This window comes from Thamnophis sirtalis, unplaced genomic scaffold (assembly GCF_051295495.1).
Source record: "Thamnophis sirtalis isolate CommonGarterSnake01/CBP01778 unplaced genomic scaffold, rThaSir2_p1.2 scaffold_4, whole genome shotgun sequence".
Taxonomy (NCBI): Eukaryota; Metazoa; Chordata; class Lepidosauria; order Squamata; family Natricidae; genus Thamnophis; species Thamnophis sirtalis.
The window spans coordinates 82,764,594-82,777,209 of NW_028261384.1; the positions used below are offsets into that span (position 1 = coordinate 82,764,594).

The 12,616-nt window shown below is 35.4% G+C and overlaps 1 protein-coding gene across 3 annotated transcripts in view; it reads left to right on the plus strand.

The window, feature by feature from the left end:
* Window positions 1-239: 239 nt before the first annotated feature.
* GALNT1 (polypeptide N-acetylgalactosaminyltransferase 1) overlaps window positions 240-12,616 on the plus strand; it is an 83,461-nt gene continuing 71,084 nt past the window's right edge. The window contains exons 1-4 of one of the 3 annotated variants that reach the window (XM_014070845.2): window positions 240-317; window positions 614-791; window positions 6,740-6,957; window positions 8,717-8,891. In XM_014070845.2, the coding sequence (XP_013926320.2) occupies window positions 6,819-6,957; window positions 8,717-8,891 (314 nt within the window). In that variant the 5' untranslated portion in view covers window positions 240-317; window positions 614-791; window positions 6,740-6,818. Of the gene's footprint in view, window positions 467-613; window positions 792-6,739; window positions 6,958-8,716; window positions 8,892-12,616 lie in introns of all 3 variants that reach the window. The other 2 variants (XR_015696400.1, XM_014070844.2) reach the window with 2 other exon arrangements.

Sequence of the window (12,616 nt, forward strand, 5' to 3'; positions counted from 1 at the left end):
TCAATGAAGGGAAAATAAATACGTTTCTTCTATTATGCAATTCTCTTTGTTGTAGTTTTAATTACATATAGATTATCACTGGAAATTGTGGAAGAACATTAAGATAGGACCGGATAGGATTAAGGTAATGCTCCCTTATGATACTCTCTCACGAATCTGCCACTCGGACTGCCCGGCCACCCAACTTCCGCCCTCTTCAGAGAGGGCAGCTCGAGCTGAATCACGTGACCAATACATCCGGCCATTGTGGGCGGGAATAGTATATTCTCTCAAACGGCAAGGAGGCGTTGCAGGCTGGGTTTAGTCCTCTGAAAATGGTGAGTTTGGTCTCAAGGCGATGAGCTGTCGAAGCTGACAAGAGTGCTGGTTAGGTGGGACCGTCAACGTCTCTCCCGCCCGCCGGTCGAGAGCAAATGGCTGCCATCTAAGGAGAAGTGGCGCCGAAGAAAAAGAACCCGAGTTAACGGTGAGGCCTGGGCAAAGCGCCTTTTCGGGGACAATGATGTTCGGATGGTACCGAAGGAGTCAGTATAGGTGGGCAACACCCTTTTTGAGGCGATCCTAATTAATGGGAGGTGATCGGTTATCTTCCATCTCTCTCTTTCTCTCTCAGTCGTTGCGCTCCCAAGTCCCCATGGCATTTGAGAGAGCGAGACACCACCTGTGAGGGGAAGTCTATGCTTAGCCCTGGCGTTTACACATTTTGGAGGCAGCTGATTCTGGAATAATTTCCGTTATTTCCCATCGCTCTTGGCGACAGATCCTCTTGGGCAGAGTGAAACTTAATGGAGGTGAGTTTGCTTGCATTATTCCCCTATAGCAGTGTTTCTTACCTTTTCCTTACCTTTTCATCATAGTTAAAAAGGCAGGCTTAAGTGCTTCTTGAGAAGCATTGCATGATTATTTTTGACAGGGATTTAATGAGTGTTTTTCTTATTGTTGCAGTAGAATGTAGAACTCCTCATCTATGTGTCAAAGTTCACAATCTAGTTTTCCTGAGCTGCTCATCATATATTTTATCATATTTTGTACTTCTAAGTGTTTTGGGTTTTTTTTTTCATTGTTTCCTCATATAGAAATTTGCGGGTTGCCCAGGGAAAATGGTGATCTGCTAAGTGTTAAAGATTTGAACTTGTCTGGATTATTTAACAGCTTGATGAATCTACCCTGGCACTTTAGTTTTATAGAAATTTACTTGGAAATATATATAAGAGCATTTGAAAGGGTGTTTAAAGCTACAGTTCTTAAAACTGAATTATATGTTTTACTGTTTTAACTTCCACAGAGCTTTCCAGAGCCATCTTCTGAAATTTAATATATACCTTTAACTTATCAATATTTCATTTATTTCTAATCTATAATAGTATATTATATCTAGGTTTTGATAAGAATATTTGTATGAATTTGCAGCTACTGTAATTCATATAATGTAACCCTTAAGCTATATAAACTTTTTAAACACTCCAATACTAAATTGTGAATTGTACTTTATTTATGAGAAAAAAGAATTAAGTTTATTCTTAGTTCTACAATTTTCAGTGATAATCTATATGAACTGTATATAGTTGAAAGATTCAAGGCCCATACATAATTACAACATGAATTACTAATTAATTTAAAAGTATATAAAAAGATAATTAAATTATCATTTGTGATTTCATCCATTTGAATGCAATTTTGAAAATATGTTTTCTTTTATTTGCACTTTATTTTAGTTAATTATATGTGTGTAGCAGTATTTATTGTACTTTGTGTTTAAAATTATTTGGTTTCCTCAGTTCTAAATTGTTGGTCAGTTAACTGAAAGAAAAAAGTTCCTGGCAACTATTTCAATTACTACTACTAATTCATGTAAATTAATATTGGCTTGAAAAAAAAATCTAAAATTAAAGAATAAAAATTAAGGAAAATTGACTTTTGCTGACTTCTGGTGAAGACATTACAAACCAAAGAGGTCTCTGAAGAAGTAGGGATGTTACACCTGAAATTATAGAATCATAGGGTTGGAAGGGACCTTGGAGTCTTTTTAACCTGACTTCCTGTCCAAGGCAGGAAAACTTACATCACCCCAGACAAAAAGCTATTTAATCTTTTCTTGAAAACCACCAGCAATGCAGCACCCACAACAATTTCTCCTTAGTTCCATTGAGGATCATTTAATGAGCTTCCGTTGCTTCTTTTCCTGCTTTCAGGTGCTTTGGAGACTAAGTCAACCCTCTTGTCTCTATGGCTGCTCTTCAAGTACTGGAAGACAGCTATCATGTCACACAACCAGAACTGGGCTCAGAATTCCAAGTCTGTCCTCATTAATACAGTATAGAGTATAGAGTTGTACTATCACTTCTCATGATCTTTATGATAGCCCTCTGTTAATGCAGCTCAAAACCGCATTGGCTTTTTTAGCATCTGTGACACAGGGCAAGCACATATATATCTCCACATACCTCTTCAAATCTATTCAGAAAAATCCAATAAGAGTTTCCAGGGATAACAACACAACTGCTTAACCTTAATAAGCAAATGAATTCTTTCCCTCCTGCAATCTGCCATCTTATTCTTTTGTTACTCTAATGAAGAGGTGTCAAACTGATGGCCCTGGGACTGAATGCACCACGTGCAGGCCACATCTACCCTAGCTCCGCAAAGGGGCAAAATGTTACAGAATGTCATGTGATGGCAAATGTGATGCATTGAGTTTGACACCCATGCTCTAGTAGGACCATGATTTCAGTACCTTGCATCTTATTGATCACCATCAGCAGAATGGCATTGAAAAACAAATTCAAGTTTCTTTTCAAACTGCTGAAAGTTTAGGACAATTCAAGACAGGCTTGAAGTAGTTTTATGTCCTTTCTTGGGCAGAAAAAAAGATGGCTGCATATTGAAGAAAGAACTCTCTCTGGAACTCAAATAAACTTTATAACTTGAAAAAATTACTTAATATTTATTTTCCTTACACTAACGACAAATTCATTGATTCAAGAAGGAAATGTTCCAGAGAACTCCATAATGTTTCATATCTCCCTGGAAGATACTATTCTGGTTTGATTCATTGGCTTCTAGAAGCAGATTATCTAAGCTAGAAGCTATTGAAAGCGAAGGACACAGCTCCTAAAAAATGGTTGCTTTATCTAGAATGGCTTGAACCACTCTTGGTTGGAGAATATAATTATGGAAACCCCTGGATTCCCCTGAAATTTCATGGTTTATGAGCATGTTCAGCAGGAAACAGAACGCCTGACACTGACAAATTTTGTATATTTCTGCTGCACATTTCTCTGTAAAAAATTCTCTTTAAAATTAAAGAATTGTGGAGCAGCTCAATATGGGGTAATACACATAAGAAGATATTACTGCATTGACTTAAGGGGAGGCAATGAAGAACTGAAGTAATAAGACTCAGTTGTAATAATTTCATTCTCTTTTGTTAATTTTAAATATAGATGGCCTACCTTTCTCTTTTATTTCTACCTTGAGAAACAATTTCTTTTTTTTACTTCTGTAAGAAAACAGCAATTTATTGGTATGATAGAATGCAAGTAAAATATTAATTGAACATTTGTTTACAGTGAAGATAGCTGGAAAGCTAAGAACTTGGAGACGCAGGAGGCATATTAACAGAGAAGACCACAATCCACAGTTAAATAGAGAAAAATAAGAGGAAAAAAGAAATATCTAGTATTTATGCAAAAAGAAATTTTTTTTAACAAAGTGAATGATTGTTTTCTAATTAAGTATAGTGTGCAGGAGTTGTACTAATTCATTGTTTTAAAGAAAAATATATCATTTACTTATATGTCATTAGTTTATTTATTTTAATAAATTTGTTTGCCATCCATTTTGTTGCAAAGCAACTCTGGGTAGCTTACCACATCAAAATAAATCATAAATATATATACAAATCTGTAAAATCACAATAAAGTCATAATGAAATATACTTTATAACTTAAAGATAGGGAGGAAAGGAGCAGAATGTATGGGGGGAAAGTGTGAACTGCTAATGGTTAATCAACCATCTCCAATCCCAAGTCAACTAGCAGAGCCAGGTCTTCTGGCTCTTTTGGAAGGTCAGGAAGGTGGAGCCAATCTTACCTTAGAGGGGCCAGATGTTGTGCAAAAGCTTACTTAGTCATGACTGTCACTTGTTCTTCGAGCAGGAGTTGCAAGCCCAGGAGAACCACCAAGTTGTGGACAGGCCTGCCTAGAGTAGTGCCACTCTATCCATAGCTAAAGATGTCAGAGTCCCAGATGTTGAGGGTCCATGCATCCAAAGGCATTAGGTCTTGTAAGGTTCAGTTGGAGCTTATTGTCCCTATCCAGCCCCCCAAAGCCTTCACCCAATGTGAGAGGACAGACGCAGCATCACTTTATAAAAAGTTGAATATCATTTGCGTACTCTCTATGGTGATGCATGATGTCACCCAATGGCTTCATATAGATCTTTAAAAAGAGTGGAGAGAGTGCAGAATTCTTTGGCATGCCACAGAAGAGTGGCCATGGGCTGGATCTCTCACTTCCTAACAACAACATTTGGTTATGGAGAAATGAACTGACCTAGCACAAGACTTGTGATACTCAGTCCCTGTAGCTGGCACAAAAGGATACCATGGTCAATGATATTAAATGTTCTTGAATGGTCCAGAAGAGCAAGGATATTGCCATTACCACCATCCTGTTCTTGCCAGAGATTATCCACAAGTATGACTAACTATATCAATAAAATTTTAATTGTTTATAATTGGCTGCCCCCTCTTGGTTATGATATTACATTGTGAGTAAAAGAAACTCATTTTGAAGTGATAGCAAGATATTATTTATCCCTCAAATTTAGAAGAATTTATACTAACCTATCCATTAGGTCATCAGAACATCCAACTATGAAATGCGAGCACATTATTGCACATGTATCAATATTTTGCATAGATTAAAACAGTAACTAAACAGACGTCAGCTGAAAAAACTATTGTGTGCTCAAGGTGATCTGTATTATGACAATAGTAGTTTTATAGCATTGTGTTGCAAATACCTCCCTTTTGAGTGGATATTTGGCAGTTTGATATCCATAGAAAAAAGAATAGGACTTGCATTGTAACACTGCTTTTGCAGTATGACACCCTACCTTCCTTTTCTCACTTGAAATCTACCACATGGACCTTTAAAAGTTATCAGCTTACTCATTTGCTCCCTGCAAAGCCCCTGGTTTCTAGCCTTACACCTTAACCACTGTACCAGACTAGTTCTCCTTTTTAACTTAGTATTAAATGAAAGAGGATAGCATATGCACAGGCACAAAAAGGCACCATAATGGCTGCCATTGTTTTCTGTTTTTTATTTTTTTTAAATGTCAAGTAGAACGTGTCCCTCTTCCATAATATTTTTTAAACACAGTCTTGAAATAAACGTTTAGGTCCATTGTTCAGAAATATCCTTCATTATATCCAACATTAAAATATTTTCTGCTTGTTCTGTAATTGTAAGTTAAGTTTGAGTGTTCTGCTTTAATTATGATCTTTAGTTCCTACCAGTATCCACTTTTTTAAAGAAAATTCAAAACAAAAGCTTTTTCCTATGGGAAAGATTTTTAAAATTAATTCAGAATTCTTATTTCAAGTTTATTTGGATTCTCAGTCTGTTTGTAATTTTCTAAGATCAAAATGCACATATCCTCAAATTGCAATTCATTTAGTGACAGTTCTAAGTTTCAATGGCACTGAAAAAAATGACTTATGACCATTTTTTACACTTAAAACCATGGCAACCATCATGGGAATCATGATCATATGATCAAAATTCAGATGCTTGGCCACTGGTTTGTATTTATGACAGTTGCAATATCCCGAGATCATGCTTTTGAGATCTTCTGATGAGCCAAATCAATGGGGAAGCCAGATTCGTTTTACAACCATTTTACCAATTTAACTGTAGTGTTTTTCTTAACAACTGTGGCAAGAAACATCATACAATGAGGCAAAACTCATTTAACAACTATATTGCTTAGTAACATAAATTTGGGGCTGAATTGTGGTTGTAAATAAAGATTTATTTGTATTGATTTTTGCAGTTTGTTTAAAAACCTTTTTTTAGTTCTTAAAATTATAATTAAACCTTATTTTGTTAAGAATTGGTGGAAACTTACCCCCTGCTTTAAACCTGTCAATGAAAAGATCCTAATAGCTAGAAAGCTGTTACAAGCAATTTCCAAAAGTAATTAGAAAAGACATTTTGCAATCTTAATGTCCTTTCAAATGTGCTGCCCATGATTTGAGCAAGATGGCTATTCTTTTCCGTTCTGGAACTCTATGCCTACTGGAGAGTGCTATTTTATAGTCTCCACATGAGGAGAAGCTGTCTGGAATACTTGAGAATGATCTGAAGCCGTCTCCTTGAGAGAAATTAATGAAGAACTCATCTACTCATAAAGTCTTCATCCCACTGTAGTCTTCAGCTCTATTTTTTATAGAGCCATTTTTAGTCCACCATTTCTTCCCTGCAAGTCCAAAATCACATTTTAATTATTGACTTTCACAATGAAATTACAGATTACTTTACTCTGAGTAGTTACTAATATTGTTTTAAGTTTCACAATCAATATGAATGTGGAATGCCTATACTTCAAGTACTTTCCATTTTCAGAGGACCTTTCCATAATATGTAAAAATTGGATACCTTTTAATAAATCTTGTTTTGAGCATAATGCTTTATTATTCCAATCATTTAATATTTCCTCCTTTTTCCATAGATATAGAATATGATGGCAGATGTGGGATCCAAGAAGTGCTATTAAAACAAATATAAAAATAAGTATATATTAAAGTGTCATGAGGAAATTTGCATATTGCAAGGTGGTCCTGGCCACTTCATTGGTTTGGGTCCTTTTGGATATGTTTATGTTACTTTACTTCAGTGAATGCAATAAATGTGATGAAAAAAAAGAGCGGGGACTTCCACCAGGAGATGGTAAGTATTATTTTAGTTAGAGCTTTCAGAGTCCAGAGTGGGGGAAAAAACTTGACAGTAATTCAGACTGAATTATAATGAAATATGACTGTAAGATGATTGGACTAATAAGATAAAAGCATGTTTGCTTTCATTAAAAGTGATCTAGACCAGAATAATTGTGAGGTAGATCTCTTCCAACCATATTATATCACAAACTTAATTCCATTCTTTTTCAAAAGTAGTTCAGTATGTCTGGCAGCAGTTTGTTTGTTTGTATCCTGCCTTTATTACTTCTAAAGTAGTGCAAGTTGGCAAACATACCTAAATACTACTATTATTTTCTCCACATCAACAAACCTATGAAGTGAATTGGACTGATAAAAAGTTGACTGATCCATGGTAACCCAGCTGACTTTCATGACTAAGACTAGAGTAGATCTCAGTCTCCTGATTTTTTAGGCTGGTGTTTTAACTATTAGACCAAAGAATGGTCATTTCTTTTTTGAAGAAATGAAATGAAAATGAAAAATAGTCTTGGATATATAATTGGTTACAAAATTGTCACAGACAGTTTTGTTGGAATGGATATGTAATGTCCTACTGGTGCTTGAGAATGGGGAAGAGGAAAAGACAAAATAAGGTTTACAGAGGCAAGTTGATGTTGAATTTGAGCTTTCAAATAAAGGAGAGATGGAAATTTAAATAGGGTTCACTGTGAATTCTGGCTTCTTGCCAATGACAATCATGATATTGCCCTACCTAACTAAGTGGTCTCCTGCTACAAGTTTTCACAATTTCAATCACAAATTGACTTCCATGGACCTTGCTTCATACTTAAGTGTTCAGTAGAGGGGATGTGCATAAGTGCACTAAAGTGCTTATCGTCCCTGTCATTGTATTTTTATTCTCTTATTATTTTTCTAATTTTTGTTTGACAAATTCTAATAAATAAAATAAAATAAATGTTTACTTGTGGATAGTGAAATGGGAAGTCAAATAGAAATAAAGCAATTTGGTGGATAATTACATGTAATCCTCAACTTATGACACCAGTTAGAACTGAAATCATGGTAGTTAAGTGAAGCAGTTGTAAGTGAACCACATGACTGTTTTACCAAACAACTGAACTCCAGTTGTTAAGTGGACAGAGTCTTAGATAAGAGGGTAAGGTAGAGGAGACCCTGGGAGGCTCTGGTCAGAGCTGAAAATCCTCCCTCCCAAAATCCAGACAACCACGTGCAATCTGCTCTGGGCCTTCCAAAGACCTCCCCTTCTGAATCTTGATTTAGACTCATCTGCAACAGAGTACATGTCAATGCATACCTATGCTGTGAAGAGGCTGATGGGTAATCATAGGTTGCAGACAGACTGATGTGCATACCTTCAAATTTCGGTTTCTCATTGTGTGGAGGTGCTCATTCTGCATACTGATTGGTTGATCCTACTTTTTGTTTGGAAGCTTTTTTTTGAATACCCCTAGGCAGATCATTAACATTTGCAGAAGTATAAATGCAACAGTTATGCAATTGTCTCTAAATAACAGATGCATACTTTCCCTGATGTGCAGTGACACAAAAATCTAATCAGGACTTAAGACACCCCATACTTACTTTACTGTGCTGACTCTCCACTCTCCTTAGTTTCAAGGTTTATTTCATATAGCTTTCTCAGTGCTGCATATTTCTTCAATATTTATTAAGGTTATAGCCCTGGAGTATATTAAGTACAGATATTATGGTCCCTTTTAAATTGTTTAGTTATGATAATATTTTATTAGTTCCAGAATCAGTGCAAAAACCTCATGAAGGTCCAGGAGAAATGGGGAAACCTGTTGCCATTGCTAAGGAAGACCAAGAGAAAATGAAGGAAATGTTTAAAATCAACCAGTTTAATTTAATGGCCAGTGAAATTATTGCACTCAACAGATCTTTACCTGATGTTAGGCTGGAAGGGTAAGTGCATTTATTGTACACAGAGTTCATCTATGGGGGAGATGGAGTTTTTCAAAATTTGATAAACAAAATAAAATGATTGAATATGGGGATTGGATGCAATATTGGAATATACTAAAGGGCACAATTTTCTTTTTTCCCTGGGAAATGAAGCAGCCAAAATATACTGCTCTCATCCCTAGTTAGAATAAAAAAAAGACATTTCTATTTCCTTAGCCTGACTCAGTTTGCAGTTAAACCAATATCAGCATCCTAGAGATCATCATTTCTCCACCACAAGACAGAGGTCTCCCCAGGCAGCAGATTTCATCAGTAAACTTCAGGTTTTGTCAAGCTGCCTAGTATTGCTCTCCATCACCAGATGTATATCGTAACTGGTTCATGTCTTGTCCCAAATCAGAGCAGGAGAAATCATTGACATTTGATTGCTATTAAGGCCATATAGTAAGAGAAGTTGGTAGAATTAGCAGAAAAGTTCTCTGAATGCAAGTATTTTCTTTATGGTACCCCACGTAACTAGTATAGTTTTTATTTGGTAATCCAATTATTTCTTTATCTCTCTTACTAAATGGAATAATATCTTTATGTGGAAATATATTAAATAAATAGATGCTTTGGGAAGATTTAATTTTAAAATTTGTTGTTTAAATTAATTTTATGGTATATTTGTAATGAACTTGGATGTCTTGCCAAATATAAAAAATAGTTCAAAAGGGACTGCATTTTTTCTATGACCAATGTACAGATCACTGCAATTAACACGTGAAAAACAAAGCCTCTGGCAACTGTATCATTTTTAGATCCTTGACTTGATTGAAAAATGAAAATTGCTTTTTTCATTCAATTAGGCTTAGTTTTATTTGATCACTTTTTGAAACTTTTAAGATTTTATTCAAGCCTTTGAATAGGTGAATACGTAGCAGAGTGTTAGGTTAGAAAATTTAATACTAAATAGAGAACTGGTATTCAGAAGGAGGAAACCATATATACATGCATGCATGCATATGTATTGTCAATTTATCACTTCTTTGAATCTGTGGAGATTTAATAGTAAATCTTTTCTAATATTACAATCTACATTTAATTGAATTTATTTTGCATGTTTGGATTTTTGTTTTAAATGAAGCTTGCAGTTTTGGGGGAATGTACCATTCCATAGTTTTTCTGTTTCATAGAAGTTAGCAAGCAAAATAGTATTTTGGAAAGCATAAGAATACAGAATAACCGAGTTAGAAAACCTTCAATATCATCTAGTAACCCCCCTGCTCAAGAGTGCAGGGAGCCAAAAAGGCATACATGGGGGAGATAGGCAGATGGAGAATATTGAAACCCCATGCAGGCAAGTGGCCAAGTGTCTAATTTTTATCATGTGGCCACGGGGATACTGCAATGCTGTAACTATGGAAATCAGTCATAAGTACTATTTGTTCAATGCTGCCATAATTGCTGAACAAATTGTCATAGGCCGAGGAGTACCTATATAGAGTTTATCTTAAACATTTTCTATCTTAGCTCATTATTATCAACTCATCTTATCAGAAAGGCTTTAAACTAAAATTGAGGGGGGTGACCAATCTTCATGAACCTTGGGAACTAATTCAAAGCAAAAACTACTAGATAACCAATCAAATATGGAGGCAAAGTGTAAAGAGAAAGAAAAAAATCCCTCAGATGCAAAGTAGGAGATGTAGAAAGCATACCCAGGTTCATCCATAAAGAACTTAAATACCTAAACAATAGCGCTCAGTTTAGGGAATGAAAAGGGTGGATTTCAAATACTAGTACAAGAGAGCAAGTATGATATAGTTACACAACAAACCTGGTGGATTGAAACTGATTGGAATGTACTGATAGAAGGATACAAACTATTCAAAAGAAACAGACTTGCATTGTATATTAGAGATTTCCTCTTTACAGAGATGCACTTAACAAATGTTGAAAGCTTTTTAGAATACACATGGGTCAACACAAAAGGAAACAGAATGTCATGGCCATAGGTGCATACTACAGGCCACTCAACAAAGCAGAAGAAAAAAATGAACTTTTTGCTAATCAGTTAACCAATAACAAGGTTCTAAAATGATGCAGTTGCCAGAGGCTTTGCTTTTCATGTCTTAGACTTCGAAAGGGCTAATTTTAACAAACTCAGGCAGAGCTTGGGAACAAATCCATGAAATTTGGATGAAAATCATACAGGGGAAATCAACTCAAGAAGCTTTGGAAACTGAAAAATACGATTATAAAAGCCTAGTGCATTTCAATACCACTGGGGGGAAAAAGAAAACAAAAAAAATCAGCATGGTTAATAAAAACCTCTAGTCAAAGGGAATAAGTATTAAAAAATGAAAAGTGGGACACTTGACTAAGTCAGAATATCATCAAGTAGCCAGAACCTGATAAGATGAAGTTAGGAAAGCTAAATCTTTGAATAAAGTAAGACTTGCAACAGATATCAAAAATAATTTAAAAAGTTTCTTTCAACACATCAAAACAAAACAAACAATAAAAGTCAATGAAATAATCAGTCCACTAATGGGAGAAGATGGCAAAGAATAACAGGCAATAGAGAGAAAGCAGAACTATTTAATTCATACTGTCTTCATGCAAAAAGAAAACACAACTACTTATCAAAAACAGAACCTTAAATAATAGATTAGGAATGCAATTAAAATATGCAAAAATAAGGTAAGACAATAACTGTCATCTCTAGACAGATTCATATCATTGTGTCCTGATGGACTACATCCCAGAGTTCTGAAGGAACCTACAGATTTGTTTTCAAAACCATTGAAACATATCTCAAAATTCTTGGAGCACCAGGAAATTACCTGAGGATGGAAAAGAGCTGTTGTGGTCCATATGTTTAAAAAAAGGTAGGGAGAACGATCTAGAAAAATAAAGACCAATTAGCGTGATATCAAAACCTGGGAAGATCTTAGAAAAAATAATCAAGTAATAAATATGTGAAAACCTAGAAGCAAACAAAGTTAAATCTACTTCTTGGCAAACTAGAAAAATGTGGGATAGACCAGTGTTTTACAACCTTTTTTGTGCAAAGGCACACTATTTTCATGAAAAAAATCACAAGGCACACCACCATTAGAAAATGTTAAAAATGTTTAACTCTGTGCCTATATTCAATATAGGCAGGTGTTTTTCCCACGGCACACCTTACACTATGTCACGGCACACTAGTGTGCCGCGGCACAGTGGTTGAAAAACACTGGGATAGACCACCACCAGATGGCTGACAAATTGTACTCAACCTCTAGTCTGCAAAGGAACTACATCTACATGGAGGGAAGTAAGCAGCAGGGTACCCAAGATTCCTTTTTAGGCCCAGTACTCTTCAATATTTTCATAAATGATCTAGATGAGGGAATAGAAAGGGAACGCATATTTGCAGATAACACTAAGCTGCCAGGAATAATCAACACCCCAGGAGACAACCTCAAGATCCAAAAATAGTTTGACTTGGATACTGGGCCCTATTTAACAAAATGAAATCCAATGTTAATTAAAAATAAAGTTTTACATTTAGACAAGAAAAAAGCAACTGTATTGTTGTAGACTAGGCAAATTTAGCTTAATACCAATAATTGTGAGAGGGAGCTTGGAGTCCTAGTGGACAATCATTTAAATAATAGGATTTATGTGATTGTCCACAAGAGCCAATAGTGTATGGCAGCAGCCAAAAACTAATGTAATCCTGGAATGTATTAATA